Source organism: Zeugodacus cucurbitae, chromosome 4 (genome assembly GCF_028554725.1).
Source record: "Zeugodacus cucurbitae isolate PBARC_wt_2022May chromosome 4, idZeuCucr1.2, whole genome shotgun sequence".
NCBI lineage: Eukaryota > Metazoa > Arthropoda > Insecta > Diptera > Tephritidae > Zeugodacus > Zeugodacus cucurbitae.
In genome coordinates, this window is record NC_071669.1 from 23939104 (window position 1) to 23961170 (window position 22067).

A 22067-nucleotide genomic window follows, 5' to 3' on the forward strand; every position below is an offset into this window, starting at 1 on the left:
CCGGCTTTGAATATGTATTTAAATATCACATTGTGGTCAAGCCTATAAATATTGCTCATACGCCTCACCTCGCGAATGCTGGTTGTGGAACTATAGCAGTAAGAGACGACATACAAAGCTTATTTCAGACTTTTATTATATTTTGCAGTTTATTTAAAGAAGAAAAATGTTGCACACAAAAATATCGCAGAATTATAGACTGACAACGACTGACAGCCAAAGTTCATATATGTACATATTATATAACTCTTATGAGAGAAATTATTTTTAGGCAATTATCTTATTTTAACCGCTTTAAGCAATATCGCTATATAGTTCATTAATTTTATAAAAATATATATAAAGTATATATGAAATATGATTTGGCAAATACTGTACTATAAAACATAATCCACTCGCAAACTTTAAGTTGTACATATGAAAAAATAAAGGATTTTATGGTAGCGTACTGGCCAAACATGATATGAATATTAATTTAGTTGGCTTGTATAACAATAAAAAACACATAAAATTGCATTGCATGTTTTTTTAAAAATTCGCAGTCGTTTTTTGCATAACTTCTATGTAGAACCGGAACTGCTCTCACCTGCGGCAATCGCGACAGCATGTGCATCCAATGCTTTCATTTTACTTATTACATTCACAACAACGGTGGGTAGTTAAAATAAAAATAATCGTTTTTGTTATAGCTAAAACGTATAGCTAAACTTAGTCTGAATTATAAAAATGTGTACCGTTAAGGAGAAAAAAATATATGTTTTAAGAAACCGAGCTAAAGATTAGAAAATAATTTTTTAAATAACAAAAAATATATATTTTACTAACCTTATTTTACTGAGTTTAACTATAACAGTAATATTTAACTTTTCAAAAAAATGTCGTAAAGGGTATTTTGTCATTAATGAAATCGCCAAAAATATCATTGCTTTTTGCATTTTTTTTTTCAAATTTCATAATTGATAGAAGACGAGTTGGTGAACTCGTTTGCTGCACGTGCAATAAATAGCCAATGACGCGGACTTCAAGTGTCGGCATGTAATTTCAATGTCAATTGTACAATCAAAGAGGCATTGGGTGCAAGCATATATGTATACATACAAACACACATGCATACTATGTATGAATGCAAGTACATGTATCATTGGGTGCCCATGAACCAGTTGACACATACACGTACATATGTACGTATCTACATATGTGTATGAAGGTAAGAATTTATATGTGTATGTATGTATGAATGTTGTATGGCACTCTGACAGGGCAATTAGGCGAAATTTTTTAATATTCAGAGTTCATCGCCAACATGCGTCGCCAGTACTTTGCCGCAGTTTGACATTTGATTGTTGCTATTAACCAAATTTTTATTTCAATTTTTTCTTCATTTTTCTATTGTGTGTATATGCACGTTCAGACTGCTGTATTATTCGAAAATTCGTTTTTCAATCGTTTTTAAAGTGTAGAAATTTAACTGTTTTCATCTTCATATTTAGACACCTGATTAACTCACTCAGAGTACTCTAACCTTCCTGTATTGCTCTAAAATATTAACTTCGGTTTGTGAAATCATTCATGAAACATATTTTGCTTATTCAAGAATGGTTTTATATAAATAAAAATTAAGGATGCATATTGTTATATTAAGCTTGCATTTAAGATGAGTGACGTCATAAAAGAAAAAACAATAAATTAAATTGAATTACGTGATTTGTTGTATGCAAATAAAAATTACTCAAGTTCATTATCATTATTTTTTATAATTTTATAAGAAATATATATTTATTCCTCTTTTTTTCTTCATATATTAAAAATAATAATAATTGTCATAATTAAAAAAAAAATAAATGTCATAATTAAAAAAAATGTCATTATGCCTGGCAATGCTCTCAAGAATTTTTTTTCACTTTGATTACCAATACAACCCTGCTCTTCATTGACAGCAAGTGCAACAGCGGAAAGAAAAATATGTGCAGGAAGCTTATTTTGGTGATTTGAGTTGTAATATTCACATTCTTTTCAATTTTTTACGTTCAATGCGTATTTAATGCGCCAATTGGAAATATGTCGTGATCGTGTTAATCTTTCCCCAAGTGCTTCAGTGTAAATGTGTGTTAGTTATGTTAGTATTGACCTCGAATGAACTGAAGTTGAGCGACCTCCCAAGAACATCAATGTAGCAGAAAGCAGCATAAAAGAATACAAATAAATCAGTGAGAATAATCAGTCATAGGTACATACCAGAGCTGATATAATATTTTATATATATGTATTATATATATTAATGGCACACTTTGGCTACAGTTTTATATTATTTTATATAGCGTCAAAATTGTACAAATAACATCCAATAGTGTTTATATTAACACATCTCGTCAGATATGGGCGCAAGTGGTTTTAAAACCGAAGGTAAGCGCATACCGTTTTTCATGCTGTATGTCATTGTTTACTATTTCACTCTCCACCATATTCGTAGATAACAAAACAGCAGCAACAATTGTGCATCACGTTACTGGAAGCGGTAATGGTACAAGTGGTAGTGGTATAGCGAATACAGCAACAGCGACCAATATGAGCATTGAAACGTGTCTGGTGTGTGGAGATCGTGCTTCAGGTAGTTTATCACAGATAATATATACGTACATATATATAATAATAATATGTATTTGAATGATATGTAATAAAACTATTTTGTTATCTAATAGGTCGACATTATGGAGCTATTTCATGTGAAGGCTGTAAAGGCTTCTTCAAGCGTTCCATACGCAAACAGTTGGGATATCAGTGTCGGGGTTCCATGAACTGTGAAGTTACCAAACATCATCGTAATCGGTGTCAATTCTGCCGTCTCCAGAAATGTTTAGCCAGCGGAATGCGAAGTGATTGTACATAATTTTCATTTATTTCGACAACACATTTTATTTCCCCAATAGCTTCCTGCTAAAGATTTACCTAATAGGTCGAAAAGAGGTTTGGCAATGATTTTCTCATTTTATATGAAATCTTAATTTGGATTTTTTGATAACGCCTTCTTCAGCTACTTAAAGTAAATTTATTTATTCTTTTCTATAAACGGATTGTGTATACCGCAGTGCAATCTTTTTAAATAATTTTATCATAATAATAGTAAAGAATGCCCGCCAAACTATTTTTGGGCTCGTAGCTAGTATCGCGCTCTAAAATGTAATATATATGAATCTAACCTTAAAATCAATTACTTGAGTATTTGAACATATTGAAATTGTGTATAGTTTTGCAATTATTATTTGTATAAAATTAATATTATAAAAAATTTATAAAATTTTATGCGTTGGAATAATTTAGTTTGTTTGTAGTTAGTTGTAATAGAAAAATTTTGGTATTCAATACGCCTGTATGTCGAAGTTTAGGTAGCATTTTCACGCTCATTATCACATGTATTTATTATTCAAACTTCGTGTTCAATATTATATAATATTAATTTACAATTTCTTTAATACAGCTGTTCAGCATGAACGTAAACCAATTGTTGATAAGAAGGAGTTCGCTGGAAGCTCTTCTTCTGGTTCATCCACTTCAACAGTGACCAATGCCGCGGCCGCCGCAGCTGCTTTGAGTGCTAACAACACCGCAACTAGCAGCGGGAGTTTGCTCTTCGGTCACAATCTAAGTACAAACGCTGGTACTGGCAACAAATCTGAGACACCATCCACTTCAAAGTCTTCTATATTTTCATATAATATGACTTTGCCCGAAATGAGACAAGGTAAGTTTGTATTTTTCTCTGTTCGTAAATTGAATTTACAGCATGCATATTTAACTTTTTCAGCATTTGTAAACAACACAGATGTAACCGTACCACCTCTACCTTTTCAGCTTACATTTGCCGAAATGAGACAAAGTAAAATTAATTTACAAATATTATGTAGTAAACAAAATTAATGTTACAAACTTTTATTTTTTAGTTATCGAAAATGCAAAGAATTTCCAACAAGAAAAACAGATTCCCCTACAAAATGCAACACCCCAGTCACTTTATTTTTCACCAGAGTTGCCGAAAGCCGATGACGAAGAGGACGATGATGATGAGTCCATGGACAATAGCAGCACCACATGTTTGCAAAACTTAACTTCTAATGCAAACAATAACAACACGCAAAACTTAAATCTTAACATAGACGCGTTGCACAGTCCTGCCACTGCAGTGGGACAAATACAAACCGCCTTAGACAGATGTGTTATCGAGAAAGCGTTGCAGTTGCTAATACCCATACAAAATCAGTTGGATCGCTTATCACTTGCAGCTGGTAATGGAAATACAAGCGGTTCCCCTTCTATAAAAAATGAAATAAATGATGATGACATGGGCGAAGGTTTGTATTTAAATATCTTATTAGATATTTGCTTATTATTACAGTTATGCGAAGAACTTTCATAATAACTTGAAATGAAATCATTCGAGATTACTTATTATTTAACTCCATATTCGACGCTCGATTATTCTTAATCCAATTTAAATTATTCGTAAAATAATTGGTTTTTATTTCTCAAACTTGCAGACAGCAGCGCCGATGATGAATATGAAGTGTCTGAAACAATACTTGGTGTGGCAAATGCAAAACATTTCGTCATAAACGAATGTATCTTCGAGAATGAGGTATTGACGAGCGCACAGGCTGCTTTCAATCTACAAACACCCAATTTAATGTCCGCCTATCTGAATCTGCATTATATTTGCGAAACTGGTTCACGCATAATTTTCCTTAGCATCTATTGGATGCGTAAAATAACAGCTTTCGATCAACTCGATGGACGTACACAAATCAAATTGTTGCGCGCTAGCTGGCCTGGCCTGCTTGCGATTGCATTGGCGCAAGTACGTAGTCTTTCGATTACCACAATTATCACCACACTCGTGGCAAATGTACGACAATTAGCTGAGGTGGACAAGATCGAACCGCAAAAAATTCGAAAACTCAGTGAGCACATTGCACGCATACATTCCTACATTCAAGAGACGTTAGCATTGGATTTGGATGATATGGAATTTGCGTATCTGCGCCTCGCTGTCTTTTTCAATCCACACATGTTGTTGCGAAAGCGTGAACGGAATGTGCGCGACTTTGTGCGTCGCGTACAACTTTATGTACTATCAAGTTTGCGCAAATATATCGCAAGTCAGTTGGAGGACGAACAACAAGCGGAGGAACGTTTTAGTACACTGATTATCACACTTTTACCACTAGCTGCCTTAGAATCAGATGTTATTGAGGAATTATTCTTTTCCAACTTAATTGGGCAGGTGCAAATCGACAATATGATACCTTATATTCTAACACTGAGCGCCAATACTAGTCTTTAACTATAACACTTGTTTTGTATCATAATTATCGTCGTTTGGGTTTTGTCAACGCTGGCAAGTGTACCTTGTGCAGTAAACTTAACTAGTTTGGGTCGGAGTATACCAAGTCATTTATAAATTCACAAGTTAGACAGCGACTACGTTTAGCTTGTATGTGTTTGGAGAGCCAAATGGCGTAGTACTTAACTGTTGTCAGACAATCCTTTGAAGTCCTCAAATACACAACTCTTCTTTATCAAGAGAAAGCACGCTGCCTACAAACGCCTCTTAATACAATAATTTCGATGTTGTTGGAAAACATGTAAAGTTGAAAAAGGCTGCCACCCTAACAACGAACTTTTAAAAAGAGTCAAGTCTTCACCTAAGTGCAAGCAGAAAACTTAACTTCTGCTAATGTTTACTTTAAACAAAGTGAAACATATTTATACATAAGTGACAATAATGATAGACTGAAAGTAAAAAATATGAGAGATGAATATAACGCTTTTGGCTTTTATATCAGTGGGTAATTTTCCTTTCAACTAGAGAGGAAAAGCTCATGAGAGTGAAATTTCAAATTTCACTTTGTTAAACAAAAATTTAGTGCAAATATCAAAGATCAGATCTTTGCAATTACAATTAATTGTAACTTTTTACATTATTAAGCAACGCCCAGTTAGGGTAAAGCTATGTCATAGCATTAAGTGGAACATACAAACAATGAGCATTTTTAATTTGCAATAAAAGTTAACTTTTTTACAAAAGAGAAACGCAGTTGCATTCATTTACTACACACATATGTATATTATTACAAACGTACCATAGTAAAAGCATAATTAATTATTATAAACTTATTTTACAGTTGTGTAATAAGTTGTACACGTTTTTGCCACTCAATCAATGTGGGTGGTAGGTCCTTAGCAGTTATGGCGGGCAAACGTTTGAATGAGCTGTGCACACCAATATCGGCAATTGATATTTCATCACCACTGAAATATTTTTGTTTTCCTAGACGTAGATTAAGTGCGCGTATCATTGAGGCGCGACTTTTACTGGTGTTACAACGCAACAATTGATAGCATATATCCAGCACCGCATCGATTTCATTGCAGTTTGGTGAATCTTCATAACGGTATTCCTGTGGACCAACACGTCCCAAATAGCGTATGATATTAACTTCGCCATAAATGGGCACGTACATGGTGGGAGAACTGATCATTTCAGTGTGTTCACCTTAAAATATATGAAGATTTCTTTAAATAGATGTACGTACAAAATCTTTAATATTATATTACAATTTTTCCAAATCAGTGACACATTCACTTTCGGCTTTGAGGGGTCTATCTTCACTTGTGCCAATTTTTTTTCGAAAGCGCTTGCTTCTTTGCCAATATCAGGCATTGTCGAATGTTTAAAGGTTCTCACTTCAATAGTGAAAAGGTCCTTCCACGCATTCTTCAATGCTAATAAAGCATAAGGTATGAAATTGGGGTGTCCATTGATAACAATATCATGCAGCGGTTCCTAACGTGTAAAAAAAAAAACATAATATAAAGTGAAACGTATGGTGAAACGTTTAAGTATAATACAAACCTCACGGAGTCCACCATTCCGCAGTGTTGTTTGTCCAGTGTGTTGTGGGCCCTTTTGGCAAAGACCAAGCGATGCACGAATGTTGGCCATCTGTTCTTTGAGTTCTTGCAGCTGCTTTAGGACTTTCTCCTGGCGAGCGCATACGGTACCGACATCATTCGAAGACTGTAAATATGTACAAAATGATGAAATATTTTGCTAATTCTAAAATATCACTTTTTCGTTAATGCATATGTATGTAAAATGCGTGGTAGTTATTATTTTTTTGTTACATGTATTTAAAACTCAACCTAACCTCTTGATATTCTTGCATTGTTAAGAAAAACACTCAAGCAAAAGTGGTATCAAAATAGATTTAAGCGCACATTAGTACATACATGCGTATGTGAATATTTTAGAAACATGTGAATGGAAACACTTAACAGCTGTTTGGCCACTTCACAACTTCCACGTTAGTACAAAATCGTATACAAAAATTGTACTATGGTATATGCAATACTAAATTTAAATTAATAACACCAAATAAACAACAGAACTGTGTTTAAAATTAGGTCCCGAACAGTCACATTTAAATCCTGTAAAATGTTGTAATGCCACGTCCGCCTTAAAAAATTTTTGGACGGAAAATATTTAATAGAAAAAATGTTGTGTTCTCAAAAAAAAATAAGTAAGCATGTCAAGTGTGTTAGTACTTAAACAGTCTAAATTAAAATTTATTTACAAATGTTTGAATATTTTTAACGCAAGTAATCTAAAATAACAATATAAGATGTGCATATTAGCTTAGTGAGAATATTGTAGTTCAATGTGTTTAACAAAAAAAAACTAAAAAATATTAAATATAAAAATTGAAAACAAACACAAATTGAAAATAAGTTAAGTTTATAAATCAATTTTGAAAATTAACCTTGAGTAAGTTCTGGATTTGTGCACTTAAATTGTCCAAATCAAGCGCGCACACATTTTTCTTCAGCCCAAGGGAGGTGACAGCGGACGTGGCAAGAGGATTAGAATTCCCATTGCAAAAACCCTTTAATATGATTATTACGTTTTATTTCTTCAAAAACCACTTGTATTTTGTTCATCATTCAAAAATCACACTTACGCTGGGTGCGTCAGCTTTTACAATTCCTGTAGCTGCCGAATTGTTGAGCACTTTCATTGGGTACATGCAAGTCGGCAATTGTATATCATATTCCGGTAAAAGTGTTTTCAACCCGTACATTTTATTGGTTTATATGATCGCTATTATTTTAAACAATTTTTCAAAACACTATTTATTTTAAAAGTAATACACCATTAAAATAATGTATATTGCTTCGTAGATTTTTCGCCGTCGATTTTCGAATGCAGAATTCTAGTATGACAGCACAAAATGTGCACCAGTACCAGTTTTGTCAGAGTTGCCGTAACACAAAAGGTTTAAAATATTTTTAAATATACAATAGCCAATTAATGAAATAATTTTTATAATTTGTATGTATTGTTAGTTATTTTTAACACTTTTCATATCCATATATTTTTTTCGCGAATGTCAATTTAAAAAATAAACAATGTAAATTTTATGTTTATGATATTTCTAATAAGATTTAATAAAACTTTGAAATATTTCAAGACACATAGGTAAAACGATGTTATTTAATAATAGATATTCCATACCAAAATTTATGGAAATAATGAATCAGTTTCTTTAGACCACTGCATTTTTTAGCTTTAAAAAAAGAATTAAATATTCGAATATATTTTTTATACTCTCGCAACAAAGTTGCTAGAGAGTATTATAGTTTTGTTCACATAACGGTTGTTTGTAACACCCAAAACTAAACGAGTTAGATATACGGTTATATATACCAAAGTGATCAGGGTGAATAGTGGAGTTCAAATCCAAATGTCTGTCTGTCCGTTCGTCCGTCCGTCTGTGCAAGCTGTAACTTGAGTAAAAATTAAGATATCTTAATGAAACTTGAAGGTTGCTTTCGAAAATAAGCAAAATCGGACCACTGCCACGCCCACAAAATGGCGAAAACCGAAAACACATAAAGTGCCATAACTAAGCCTTAAATAAAGCCCTTCCTTAATTGCCCTTCCTTAATTGTTTTTTTTTTTTTTTGAAATTTGTCTATTGAAAAACTCTTGTATATTGTATTTGTTTTGTAATTATTACAACATTATAACATAAGTTACATTGTATAGCCAGACTGACAAAGCATTTAACTACCGTAAATTTATGTACATTTGTACATATACATTTCTTAAAAAAATAGAAAAAAATATCTAATATTTTAAAACATTATTTAGTTTTAATAATTTTTGAAGGAACATTCTCATTCATTATTGCTATCCTTCTATCAACTACATGTCTTAACCTGCGCTGCGGTTTCGTTATTTCACTTTGATCCATGGGTTCAATTACTTGACCCTTATGCGTTATGACAGCCGGTCGTGTTAGCATACGGAACGCTGTTTCTGGTACACAATTTCGCCCAATCGTTGCACGAATGCTGCCCTCATAATCAGCTACAGATGTAAATGGGAATGGCACTTCAGAAACCAAATGAGATCGTAATTGTTTACTCGCTGTTTCGTTGATATACAGACCTCCTTTATTATCATCTCGACGCTTTTCCTTTTTAGCTAACTTTAGCACCAGACGTTTGTTTTTCTTAGCAGCTTGTTTCTCGGCGGAAATACCAGAGCCAGCCCACGAACCCCAACCAGGCATAAATAAATCGACTTCCGCGTCTTTAATCTCCGAGTCTTTAGCTTTATCGCGGGTAAAGTCGGCAATAATATCATCGTCTTCAAATGCCTGACTGATTGTCATTTGTTGATCTAAGAAAGCCTTATCATTATCTTCATCGCCACTCATGTCAACGTCATCGTCTGCAGCACCGATAGATTCATTTAAGCCAATGAAGTTATTCATATGTTGTTTAAGTTTCACATCAGCGAGTTTGTTAGGATCAATAATTGCCGACGGTTTTATTTCTTTTGATGGTGGTTCAATCGCCACAGACTGCGTATTTTCAACACACTCCACATCTTTCACTTTTTCCAAATTGCGATCAACTTTACTCTTATTAATTTCTTCAATACCAAGTTCTTCATCTATTATTGGTCGTTTTACTTCTTTTTTAAACGATAAATCTTTTAAATTCTTTAGTTCATCCTTTTTCGCGCGCTTTTTTTGTTTTACACCCTTTGTCTGACTCTTTTTCAAAAGCTTAGCTTTTTTAGTCAATTCCTTCAATTTTTTATTCATTCTTAGTTTAATTTTATCCTCTTGCTTATCAAAAATATCATCAATATTGGTATCATCCTTGGCATTCGAAGCATTTTCTGACTTGGAACTGTCGGTCTGTTCAACTAACCATTCACCACTCAGACTGGATTCAATTTCTTTATCGAGCACTGCAGTGTTTTTCATAGCTTTTTTTACATTTTTATTTAACTGGCTAACTTTTTTCGCTTTTTGTTTAGCTGCTTTTTTACTAGAACCATCCACCTCAGTTAACTTTTCATCTTTTTCTACCGTTTCTACAGTTTCTTTAATTTCTTGTTCATCGTCATCAGACATTTGTTCTTCAACTAAGAGCTTTTTGTACTCATCTAGCATTTTTTCATTCTCATTGCGGTCTAGCCAATACTTTCTCCAATTCTCACCCTCACCTTCATTAGCTTCGTCGTCTTTTTGAATGCTGCCTATGCGCGTCCATGGGTTGAAGGGATCGGATTCATTCAACTCTTTTTCCATACCGATTTGTGCAGTCTTTGTGGCAGTGTCGTCATCATTTTCATCATCGCTATCGGTTTTCTTTTGTGTTAATTGACGACTAATTTGCAATTGTTCAGACAAATCCTTTCTTACGTCCTTATCATATTTTGCACGTATTTGCAAATTCTTCGCCCAGGTACCAGTATTCTTATGACGTAAACTAGCTCTTTCCAGCACTCTATTCTTTTCTAACTCATTCAATTTTTCCAAAGCTGCTTCGGGATTGGTTTTTTGCAAAATTTCAAATTGTTTGATTTGATCCTGCATTTTTTGTTTTTTAAGCAATTTGTGATACTTTTTCGATTTGATTTTGTTTTGCTTGCGTGCTTTTAATGACTTTTGGGACTCTCTGATTTTTAAGTATTTTAACTCTTTACGACGTTCAATAAGCTCATCTCGTGTTAGTTTTTTCTTCAATAACTCTTCTTCCTTTTTGGCTAGTTCCTCCACATCCTCTGTTTCACCTGCTAACTCACGCTTTGCAGCTTTTAAACGAGCTTGTTCTGCTTCCAACTCGAGTGCTAACTCAGATTTAAGTGATCGTTCCAATGGTTTACGGTACATAGAGGTATCGACGTAAATAGTTTCAGAGCGTAATGGAAAAACCTTAATGTTAAAAAAGTTTAAAGTAATAACACATATTAATTATATAAATAATTATAGACCTACTTGAGTTTCTGCATTACGATTCTGAGACACAACCGCATCCCATCGTTCCAAATTTTTTTTAGTTTTATCATATCCTAGTCCACGTTTAACACGATCTGCCTGTGGCTTCTCTAGTGGCTTATCAAGTAGTTTTTTTGAGGACTGCACAATTTTAAGTTGTTTTCCGGCATCTAAATGTCTCTTAGTTGTTTGCAAGACTTTTACAATATCATGCAAGCCAACTGGATAACGTGTCGCTGATTCGTCCCCCGGTTTAACCAACTGAAACTCATCCTGCTGACGTATAGGTTCATTACGTGTTGTCTTTCTTATATGCTGCGCTTTGCCTAGGCTGCTAATGCCTTGTAATAGCTTCTTATGTGCTTTGGGATTAAATTGCTCTTCCTCGTCACTCATAGCGTTTATTTAAAAATCTCTGTTTTAAACGATGGACAAATTATAAAATAGAAACACATGCGTTCACGACCGCTCACTCAACTTTTGACAGTTGTTTGTTTTCATTTATAAAGCAGTGCTGCAATGCATTAGAGACATGTTTCCACAGCGTTGCATTTAAAAGTAAGTCGCAGTAAATTATTTAAACTTTTGGGTTGTTCTAATAATTTTTAGACCAGATTATCATCACACACCTAACTAACGGTTAAAGAACGATTAAATAGAGTAATATTTAAATCAAATTCGAAATAACGACATATTTTTAATTTTTTTTTCAACAATTTCTTGATTTATTCGACTAGAAAGCAGTAATAGTTTTTAAACATCAATGGTGCTTCCTCATCGGAAATGAAGTTGCGCTCTGGCTTCTTAGAAGCAAATGGATTCAAAGTTGGTGGTAAAATCACATTAAGTCTACGACTGGACTCTTGAAGCAGCCGCGAAATGTCGAGAGGTGCTTCATACGCTGTATAGGAAGTTACCACAATGGGACATTTTATATTCGTGGCTATATGAATGGTTTCGGGCCAAGTATCCTCCATTTGAAAACCATTGTAACGATATAGGCCAGCGTTGAAGAAGCAAACTTTTTTTCAAGAAAATTTTAATTATTTAACTATATAAGTATTATACCTCAGTTATCTTACTTAAATCGGGTGGCATGAATGTTGGCAGGTTGAAGTATTCATGGTACAATTGATTTTGAAAACGATAATTTACTGTGCGTTGCGATTTACGACAGGATCTGCAGCACCTTAAATTTGAGGAATTCTTTTTAAGTATCTACTTTTCGAATCACAAAAATTGCAATATTTACTTTGTTTTCGACAATTGTTCAAAGGGCACATTACTCGGATTTAACTCCGGTCCGACAAAAACTACATTCAGTTTTTTGGTATTCGAATTAATGTGCAAAAAAAATACTTCCCATTTGTGTAAAGCATCCACTTCGAACTCGATTTCAGCACCTGTTGAAAGACGATTGGAGTCAAAAAATAAATAAATTTCCGAAACTTTCCAAAATTAAGTCATCTTCAAACATACATGCATACGACTATGTACTCACCGATGAGATGTACAGTAATTTCTTCAGACTTCTTCAAATGCCCACATAACTTCAAAGCATACCAAGCGGTCAAAGGGCACGTAGAAATTTGACTAAGCGCAGAGAATTCACAATCATCCTGCACGGCTGTAAAGTAGAAAATCAACTTGTTACACAACAAAACAAACGAATTGACAATTGCTGAATAGTACCACAGTCTAATTTGCTCAGAATCTGTTTAGTATTACAACAGGCGCCTGGTATGTCACGGAGTATTTTCATCGGCATGGACGGATCGACTTTGCCAAATTTGGCCTGTATTAACTCCAGTTTCTTGAATAGTTGATATGATTTACACCACTCTCGATGGGATTTGTTCAAATGTTCTGGCTTGTCGCGACAATATGCGACCTTGAAAAATATTGTATTTTATTATTTTTATCGCATACTTAAAACAGTTGTATTTATAAATACCTGTCCACAATGTTCACAGTCCACAAGTTTCTTGAAATCGTATTCACGGCAGGTTGTATTGTTGCAAATCCGTGGGAACAATATTACCTCTTGTTCGGTGGCTGTCAAAGGGCGATTTATTATTGACTCTATTTGGCGTATTATAACAATGCGATAGGAGCGAAATTGTTCAGCGGTGAACTCACCGCATTTACGGAAAATGTGACCAGCTTGAATAGAAAAAAATAATTTTTAAGTACTCTAAATACTTGTATAGGGTGGCTTAAAACTCTCAAAACCTCGAGTTCATCTAATGGGAAGCCCACGAAACGAGCTGTTTCAAAAAAGTCGGATCATAGGGAGGGAGTGATAATGGTATTATGGTAAGTCTTATTTGGGGACTCATTGCATGTACGTAGGTATGTTGGTGGCGAGGATCATCTGGGTGGTAAAACAATTCATTTCCGGGAACAGCCGGTTCTACGCGACCGTCCAAGAACTGTATTTTCGACGATCTGATAGGATCGATAAACCGTAAGTTTAGTTGTAAAATCCTTAATCATTATTGGCATGAATATTTTATTCTTCTGCCTCATAACAAAGGTCTCAAAAGACTTCGTTCCTACCTATTTAAAAAAAAACATTTTGACAAATCATGTCAGGAGAGAGAATTTAAGTACTTTTGATAAATGGTGTTGTTATATCGTGAAAAATAAACTATTTAATATGTCCGTCTTCAAAAGCAATTAAAGGCATTTTTTGTAATTTCTTCATGGTAGAAATACGTTCTTAAGTTTGATGTTAGCCAAAAGTTGAGATCGTAAAAGTTTACCCCTAACCATAAGAAAATGTATTGTTTCAAATTACCAAAGAGAACTAACTAGTTCATGTGCTTATAATACTTTGAGAAATTTTAACTTGAGCCAATCTAAAGTTTTTTAATTTAATAAATTAAAAAAAAATCTATAAAATCTATAAATTAAAAAAAAAAAAATCTATATATTTACACAATATTTGTCGCACTAAATAACGATCTAATTTGCATGAATTCGCCTACAATGAATAATTGCGTTTCGTCTACTTAATAATCTTGTGAATACGTTTAATAAACTCATAATTGCCAATAAATTCATTTATTTTTATTGATTTATTAGCAAAACTATTTAGGTGCATATACATACAATGCACACACTTAAACCCATTCGTAAATAAAGTGCTCTTTAAACTAGTTGCACTTGGAAGCTCATATGAACCTACACAGATTCTAGTCGAGCTGCTTGATGCTATGGAAAGCTGTCGCATGCAACCTTTTTCTTTTGTAGAAAAAAAATATGAGAACTAAACTTTTTTTCAGATGCCAGAAGTCTCCTGGCGTTACTGCTTCTTGTGAACTTTCTGAACGGGGTTCATCATTTCTGCTGGTATGGTTACGATGAAATTCAGAAAACCTGGATTTGATTGTTGAAAATATGAATTAGGCTTATCAACGACTTTTTCCCATCAGTAAAGAGTGAAAACACGAATTTCTATAGATAAATTGTCTTTAACATAGAATGGTTTGGTTCCAGAAACTATATACTGCTTTAAACATATGATATATTCAGAAGAGAAATGGGATAATAATAATAATTTTTATTTGTTTTAGTCAATTTTTTCCTATTGAATAGTCCGATATATATTCATATGAACACAGCACGTGCATACCTCAATCCAAATTGTACGAGTATGTAGTATGCATGAACCTCTGGTATATGTTGAGTTGTGAACTGAAAAGAATAATTATTCACAGGCGTCTGGCAGGCTAAACCTTTGCAGAGCACAGCATTTGGAATGATGCCAAGAAATCAATTTGCATGCAAAATTGGCGACAGTCAAAACAGCATTGGACCTAATCGCATCGCCTCCTCTGCTTAATGCTCATAAATGTGTGTTCTCGTATGTATTATGCATTTTTGTGTATGCCTACTTGTGTATGAGCATAATAATTTATCTTTGTAAAATTATGATTAAACGCCTGATTTTAAATTGAGCGTGTTAAGGCTACGATAAATATCGGGAGCATTAATGATTATAAACAATTTTTCATTATATGTGTATGAGATCAAATAGCTATCAAAGTATTTTATTATATATAGCCTTAGAATACCTGATTAAATTTTAGCAACGAAGTGAAGAATCTATGTATAGAAAGCATGATCTCATATTACATTACGGAAAGTAAACTACGGCAGTTAAGATTCTATGTTAGTAACGGATACGAAGACTTTTAAATCAGTGTTTATCGACAGACGTAGTAAAATACCCCTCATAATTACGTATGTAGAACAATTACTTCCAGTTCGCCTGATTCAATTCATATAGGAACTAATTTCTTTGCTAAATTTCTAACACTGTCTATATTTCATATCTGTAGGGAATAAGGGGAACCCTATGTAGTCATATAGACACCTATTTATACGTATGTATATGAGTATTAATTTCTATATAGGTCAATTTATATTCCATCAAAAATTTAGAGCAAAATTGAACATATCTCAAAGTAATTATACTCTCGCAACAAAGTTGCTAAAGAGCGTATTATAGTGTTGTTTGTGTCACTCAGAAAAAAAGAGTTAGATATGGGGTTATATATATATAAATAATCAGGACGACGAAATCGGGCTGTCTGTCCCTCCGTCTGTCCGTGCAAGTGATAACTTGAGTAAAAACTATTAAAGCTGTATCAACCAAACTCTCTGTAGTCGTTTCTTTTAGCCACTTCCTTATATATTTTAAAAATGGAAGAAATGGGATCATAACCATGCCTACCTCTAATACAAAGGTTATGTTGAAAACTACTAAAAATGGCTGAATTTAGTAAGGAAAAACACTAGAAACCTTTAATTTCATTATAAAGATGGTACAGAAGGGCTGCACTCAAATTGGTATACAAAATTTTAAATGGGTGTGGCTCCGCCCATTTTTGCGTCAGAAATCATATCTCCGAAACTGCTCGACCAATTTCAATGAAATTCTGTTTGTAATGTTTTTCTTGCATCCCAATGATATGTTGTGAAAATAGTCCAAATTGGTTCACAACCACGACTACTTCCCATATACCAGAACTTTGAAGTCGATCTGAATCGTTTACTTTACAATATATGAAGTAAGCACTAGTGCAGACATCGGCACAAATACTACATTTTTAGTGGGGCATGGCCCGAGCTCAGCCGAATATTTCGATATTTTCGGCATAATAAAAACGTTTTTTTTAGATTTTTTAGTGGTTTCCAATAGGACAATGCTTTTTTTTGAACCTTTTTGATAGCTGTCATTTGATTTCTATTCAGTTTGGTTTGCCAATGAACAGATTAATCCCGAAACAGCGTTTATTGCCGACATACGGTCCCAATTACTGCAGGAAGTGGTCGAAAATTGGGCTTCTCGGTTGGAATTTATTCGAGTCTACCATGGGTTACTTGATCAAATTCATTTTTTAAACATAATGTCAAACCATTATATTTATAATAAAGCAAATTTTTTTATCATAACACTAAAATGTATGTATGCGTTTTATTTCTACTTGGAAACCACATATCTAATAAAACGTTATTTATATGCGGGCTAGAAGAAGTGCATTATTATTTTATTTCGGCATATTCATTGTTGCTCGATTTATTTGATGAAATTTAATATTGTGTTATATGAAACAAAGATGTGGATCTAGTCTGATTGTATCAAATGTGGTTGAATACTTTCTGAAATATGATATTTCATCTACCGAGTTACATGCAACTCTGGTGTATTATCTTTAAAATTTAATGCAACTGAGAGAGATATCTCCTTTTATTAGTCTGTTAAGAAGTTTACTAGATATTTACATTAATCCTTGTAGGTTGCAGGGCCACAATCATTTTTTATACTCTCGCAACAATTTCGCTATACGTAAGTGGAAAAGGACAAAATCGGAAACTGCCACGCCTACCGATAACCGAAAACATATAAGCCATAAATATGTTGAAAAAAAAATTTGGTACGTAGGACGCGATTCTCTAGGGGAACTATATTTGAGTGAAATTTTTTTTGGAAAGTGGACGTGGCTCCGCCCCTTTTAAGTGTTTTATATCAACCAAACTTTCTGAAGTCATTTCGTTTAGCGACTCCATTATGTGGCATGAATATGGATGAAATAGAATAATCACTCGCTCACCACACAAACAAAGGCTAAGTTGAAAACTACTAAAAATTTAACTCACAGTTATGGGTAAAAAACCATATCTCAGGAACTAATGCATCAATTTCAACGAAATTCGGTTCATAATTTGCGAAATCGCTTCAAAACCACGCCTATTTTCCCTATAATACAATTTTGAAGTCCATCTGATTGTTCTCCTTACAATACAGTGGAACTTCTCTAACTCGAATCATCATAATTCACAAAAAAACTTCGAGTTAGAGAGACTTCGACTTATAGAAAATTTATATAAAACATACATTTTTCAAAAAGCTGTAAAATATAGATTTATACACAATTTTAGTTATTTACTTCGCAACAAGTTGTATTTAAATACATTAAAACATATATTTTGTAATTTTTTGACGTCTATATCTCATGCCTTTGTTACACGATTTAGGAAATCTATAAGTATTCATAATCTTTGGTTGCCCCCATCTTTTAAAATTGTTCCCTGATAGTAAAATTTTGAATTTTGTATAATGTCCTTTTGTGTAAAGTTCGATTTATGGAAGGAAATTTGTAATTTTTTGCCAAAATATCGGCAATTTTCTCAGATATTCTAAAGAAATTCAAAGGTAATGTTTCCTGTAGTCCTCACAAACCTCAAATACGGATTTTCAAACTTGCGTTGGACTTTATACCGTATATATCAGTTAATGTGTGAGATATCTTAGCAAAATTAGGGGAACGTAAAATCTTGGATATAATGTAGCTTGATGGCGAAAATAATGGAAATCAATTCAGGAATTACCCCAGCTTCCATATACTATAAATAATGAACTTAGCCCCTACTTAGTTGGTTTATAGTTTTTTTTTTAACTAACGACACACCTTTTACTACTATAATCCTATGATGGTAGGTACCGCATTTAAATTTTTAGCTTAATATGTAGTTTTGTTAAAGCATTTTATATTTTTTCAAACAACGGCATTTTGTGGGCGTGGCAACGTCGATTAGTTCTAGCTGCTAGAAACAACCGTTAAGTTAACTAGTGTAATAGGTTGTGGGATTTTAAGAGCTTATAAAAATTATAAATATTTTGTGATAAAGGAATAAATAAATACTTTAATAAAGTTACCAAAACTTCAAACTCATTTTCGTGGAGTACTGACAAACAATGGTTTGGGCAATAAAAAACCGCTAAATATAAAGGAATATTGTTAAGGGTTGGAGTACATTAAAGACGATAAAATAAAATTGGAATGTTTGAATGATAGTTGTGTGTTTTATTGAAAAATTCTGGATTGTATGTTGGTATGTATGTTTTGACGCTGTGTATTTGTGTTGGATGCTTGTAAAATAATTCTTGTTTACCACAGTTGTCAGCCACCTGTTGCAAGGCATAACAAATCTGCCGATGCTGCGCGTCACACTTCATATGCTCGCTCTTACAGTAATACGCCAATTTGCAGCGACTGCAGGGCATCTTCGTTTCGGCAATCAGCTCATTTTTACAAAACTGCAAAAAAATTAATAACAACAAAAATAAGTTAAAACTTAAATGCAAATATTTCTAATACGCATACGTACATTACAGAGCGCTACCAGAAAATATTGCCGGGGTCTATAAATATACTCGATGTATTCTTCCTCATCATCTGAGGACTCAACATCACTTACGGGACCCTCATGGAGTAATTTTTGCAGGTTTTCCAACAACGTATTGGGTAAATCGGTGCTGCCTATAAACAATATTTACAAACAAATAAAAAAACAAAGATTTATATAATACTGTTATAAGTACAGTGAGGCGAGTGTTTTGCTAACAAACCATTTGCCACTGAGTTTTCTAGTTTCTTTTGCAAACTAGCAACAAATGCACTTTGCTCGTGTAAATTATTATCTGGTAAACTTCTCTTTGGCGCTCCCGTTTTAACATTTCCGGTTTTAGCACTCTCTTTGACTTTGCTCACATTCGCACCACTCTTTTGATTGCTTTTATCAATCTTTGCGGTGTCTTTTGTATCCGTATTAACTTTTTCGTTCTGCTGCTGCTGCTGTAGTAGCTTTTTACGCATCATTTGTTGTAGTAATCGCAGACTCTTGTCTGATTGACTATCACTCGTTGTGGCCTGTGTTTGCTGTTTGTAATTCTCACTGACACATTCTTTAACAGGTGTTGGTTGTTGACCCACTATATTTACAGGATTTTCCTTCACCGTTACGCTTTCAACGGTTGCATTTAATTCACTATTCAATGTCTGAGCAATTTCCTCTTTTAAGCGATTCGCTTTATTTCTTGGTCTATTGCGTTGGCGGGTTTTCTTTTGTTTGCTATCCATAACGGTTAAAATAGTGCAAAAAATATGAGTACTTATGCAATTTCTTGCTAAAATCAGTTGTACGAATGCTCGGTCAAATTTTTGCTTAAACCGTTCACTTTGAATTTTCACTGCCAATTGTGCATAGTGTGGCTGCCAGCCTCAACGCATTAGGTGCCCTCACATCTAATTTAGAATCTCTGCAAATTTCTTGTACTATTGTTAGTACAGTTCATTTTAGAGAACTACTCGTACAAATGCAGCGACCATTCCTTTATCGCCGTTGATGTTGTTGTTCAATAGTTGTCCGTATTTTGCCTTTGCCTTTGTCGCTTTTGCTTATATTCGCATTGACGCAGCTACTTATTCGCTACGTCTATATTTAAGGTAATGTGTTCGTACGATATGTATATTTATTTTGTTCTCATTTCGGCGCACGCTTCCATGGGTTTAGAGAATATCTTTATGCTTCAATTTTGTTGGTTTTACTGTTAAACATAAAATATGTTGTGTTTCCTGTTGCCAAAAAGATATCAAATTACTTCCAATAAATAAAATTAATAAAAATATTTCCACCTAAGTCGTTTTAGTGAAACGCTACTGAAGCTCTAAAGTTTATTTACATTGATAATAAAAAATAAAACAATTTCGTTTCTAGATGTGGGGTATGGGTTCCAATAGTGTCGATTTGTTGTGATAAAGGGTGTGCTGTTAACAGAAAACTACATAAGTTCGTGTCGTTATGAATGAAAAAAGAGGAAATATATTATTATAACATTGGAGGGAGTATAATACATAAACATCAGATTTCACCCATTTCAAGATATTATTATACTCTCCCAACAAATGTTGCTAAAGAGAGTATAATAGTTTTGTTCACATAACGGTTGTTTGTAACACCCAAAACTAAACGAGTTAGATATAGGGTTATATATACCAAAGTGATCAGGGTGAAGAGTGGAGTTCAAATCCGAATGTCTGTCTGTCCGTCCGTCCGTCCGTCCGTCAGTGCAAGCTGTAACTTGAGTAAAAATTAAGATATCTTGATCAAACTTGGCACACTTATTTCTTGGCCCCATAGGAAGGTTGCTTTCGAAAATTAGCCAAAACGGACCACTGCCACGCCCACAAAATGGCAAAAACCGAAAACACATAAAGTACCATAACTAAGCCATAAATAAAGCTATGGAAATTAAATTTGGTACGAAGGATCGCACTATAAACACACTATAAGCTATATAAACCAAACTTTCTGCAGTCGTTTTTTTTAGCCACTTCCTAATACAATCCAAAAATGAAAGAAATCATGGATCATAACCACGCCCACCTTCCATAAAAAAGTTAGGTTGAAAATTACTAAAAGTGGGTTAACTCACTAACGAAAAACGTCAGAAACACTAAATTTCACATAAGAAATGGTAGATGAAAGCTGCACTCAGATTTTTTTACAAAATGGAAAATGGGCGTGGCGTCGCCCACTTATGGGTTAAAAACCATATCTCAGGAACTACGCGACCGATTTCAATGAAACTTGGTTTGTAATAGTTTCCTTACATCCCAATAATATATTGTGAAAATAGGCCAAATCGGTTCACAACCACGCCTACTTCCTATATACCAGAACTTTGAAGACAATCGTTAATCGTTTACATTACAAGATATAAAGTAAGTACTAGCGAAGATATCGGTGCAGAACTTTGCACAAATACTATGTTTATAGTGGGCAGCCTCATTCTAAAAATCACCGAAATCGTACCATAGGTTGTCAAGGCCCCATATATCGAACACGAGGACCTCGGTGCTTCTAACCTAATATTATGGTTTCCAACTTTCAATGGACTTTATATAATATATATGACGAATATGTGGGTCAAATTGTGTATTATATAATAGAAATAAAGTTAAATAAATAAATTGCGAGAGTATAAAGGTAAGGAAGGGCTAAGTTCGGGTACATCCGAACATTTTATACTCTCGCAATTTATTGATGTAATTTTATAAGGATAACACAAGTCGACCCACATATATTTGACGGACGGACAGACGGACAGACGGACGGACGGACAGACAGACATCCGGATTTGAACTTTACTCGTCACCCTGATCACTTTGGTATATATAACCTTATATCTAACTCGTTTAGTTTTAGGACTTACAAACAACCGTTATGTGGACAAAACTATAATACTCTCTTTAGCAACTTTTGTTGCGAGAGTATAAAAATTGCTGATATATAGGTTATTAACACAACCAGAAGTACCAAAATGATTATGTTATGTAGTTATACAGTTATGTTAAAAATAAT

General features: G+C 33.8%; 4 protein-coding genes across 7 annotated transcripts; 1 reads left to right on the forward strand and 3 right to left on the reverse strand.

Moving 5' to 3' along the window:
- Positions 1 to 1904: 1904 nt before the first annotated feature.
- On the forward strand, positions 1905 to 6084 carry Hr78_0 (nuclear hormone receptor HR78). Of its 3 annotated transcripts, none has more exons than XM_011188386.3 (8): positions 1905 to 2227; positions 2299 to 2403; positions 2471 to 2608; positions 2700 to 2879; positions 3476 to 3739; positions 3803 to 3874; positions 3939 to 4346; positions 4533 to 6084. In XM_011188386.3, the coding sequence occupies exons 2-8, from the start codon at positions 2376 to 2378 to the stop codon at positions 5333 to 5335; spliced, it is 1893 nt and encodes a 630-aa protein (XP_011186688.2). In that variant the 5' UTR covers positions 1905 to 2227; positions 2299 to 2375; the 3' UTR covers positions 5336 to 6084. The 3 variants fall into 3 exon arrangements, with proteins under 3 accessions (XP_011186688.2, XP_011186690.2, XP_011186689.2); XM_011188388.3 differs by having other exon boundaries at positions 2700 to 2873; XM_011188387.3 differs by having other exon boundaries at positions 2319 to 2403.
- A 10-nt stretch (positions 6085 to 6094) lies between these two features.
- Positions 6095 to 8256, reverse strand: LOC105214775 (probable aminoacyl tRNA synthase complex-interacting multifunctional protein 2). Of its 2 annotated transcripts, XM_011188384.3 has the most exons (5): positions 8013 to 8241; positions 7815 to 7937; positions 6908 to 7072; positions 6610 to 6838; positions 6095 to 6547 (listed from the first exon to the last, which is right to left on the reverse strand). In XM_011188384.3, exons 1-5 carry the CDS (start codon positions 8130 to 8132, stop codon positions 6171 to 6173), a joined length of 1014 nt encoding a protein of 337 aa, XP_011186686.1. In that variant the 5' UTR covers positions 8133 to 8241; the 3' UTR covers positions 6095 to 6170. The 2 variants fall into 2 exon arrangements, with proteins under 2 accessions (XP_011186686.1, XP_011186687.1); XM_011188385.3 differs by lacking the exon at positions 7815 to 7937 and having other exon boundaries at positions 8013 to 8256.
- Positions 8103 to 11751, reverse strand: LOC105214774 (U3 small nucleolar RNA-associated protein 14 homolog C). Its single transcript, XM_011188383.3, has 2 exons — positions 11352 to 11751; positions 8103 to 11288 (listed from the first exon to the last, which is right to left on the reverse strand). The coding sequence occupies exons 1-2, from the start codon at positions 11745 to 11747 to the stop codon at positions 9198 to 9200; spliced, it is 2487 nt and encodes an 828-aa protein (XP_011186685.2). The 5' UTR covers positions 11748 to 11751; the 3' UTR covers positions 8103 to 9197.
- A 323-nt stretch (positions 11752 to 12074) lies between these two features.
- LOC105214773 (uncharacterized) lies at positions 12075 to 20281 on the reverse strand. The gene is made up of 9 exons (XM_011188382.3): positions 19273 to 20281; positions 19032 to 19183; positions 18816 to 18960; positions 13306 to 13514; positions 13044 to 13242; positions 12853 to 12978; positions 12604 to 12754; positions 12434 to 12540; positions 12075 to 12372 (listed from the first exon to the last, which is right to left on the reverse strand). Exons 1-9 carry the CDS (start codon positions 19781 to 19783, stop codon positions 12077 to 12079), a joined length of 1896 nt encoding a protein of 631 aa, XP_011186684.2. The 5' UTR covers positions 19784 to 20281; the 3' UTR covers positions 12075 to 12076.
- Between the last annotated feature and the right edge of the window lie 1786 nt (positions 20282 to 22067).

What these genes read in the sequence shown, in the direction of transcription:
- Hr78_0 (XM_011188386.3), top strand. Translation starts at nt 2,376, where the DNA reads ATGGGCGCAAGTGGTTTTAAAACCGAAG. An exon ending in TTTGCCCGAAATGAGACAAG is followed by an intron (nt 3,740 to 3,802) that starts GTAAGTTTGTAT and finishes TAACTTTTTCAG; the next exon opens with CATTTGTAAACAACACAGAT. An exon ending in ATTTGCCGAAATGAGACAAA is followed by an intron (nt 3,875 to 3,938) that starts GTAAAATTAATT and finishes TTTATTTTTTAG; the next exon opens with TTATCGAAAATGCAAAGAAT.
- LOC105214775 (XM_011188384.3), bottom strand. Translation starts at nt 8,132, where the DNA reads ATGTACGGGTTGAAAACACTTTTACCGGAATATGATATACAATTGCCG. An exon ending in TAAAAGCTGACGCACCCAGC is followed by an intron (nt 7,938 to 8,012) that starts GTAAGTGTGATT and finishes ATCATATTAAAG; the next exon opens with GGTTTTTGCAATGGGAATTC. An exon ending in GGAATGGTGGACTCCGTGAG is followed by an intron (nt 6,839 to 6,907) that starts GTTTGTATTATA and finishes TTTACACGTTAG; the next exon opens with GAACCGCTGCATGATATTGT.
- LOC105214774 (XM_011188383.3), bottom strand. Translation starts at nt 11,747, where the DNA reads ATGAGTGACGAGGAAGAGCAATTTAATCCCAAAGCACATAAGAAGCTA. An exon ending in ATCGTAATGCAGAAACTCAA is followed by an intron (nt 11,289 to 11,351) that starts GTAGGTCTATAA and finishes TTTAACATTAAG; the next exon opens with GTTTTTCCATTACGCTCTGA.
- LOC105214773 (XM_011188382.3), bottom strand. Translation starts at nt 19,783, where the DNA reads ATGGATAGCAAACAAAAGAAAACCCGCCAACGCAATAGACCAAGAAAT. An exon ending in ACTGTGAACATTGTGGACAG is followed by an intron (nt 13,243 to 13,305) that starts GTATTTATAAAT and finishes ATATTTTTCAAG; the next exon opens with GTCGCATATTGTCGCGACAA. An exon ending in AATTACTGTACATCTCATCG is followed by an intron (nt 12,755 to 12,852) that starts GTGAGTACATAG and finishes GTCTTTCAACAG; the next exon opens with GTGCTGAAATCGAGTTCGAA.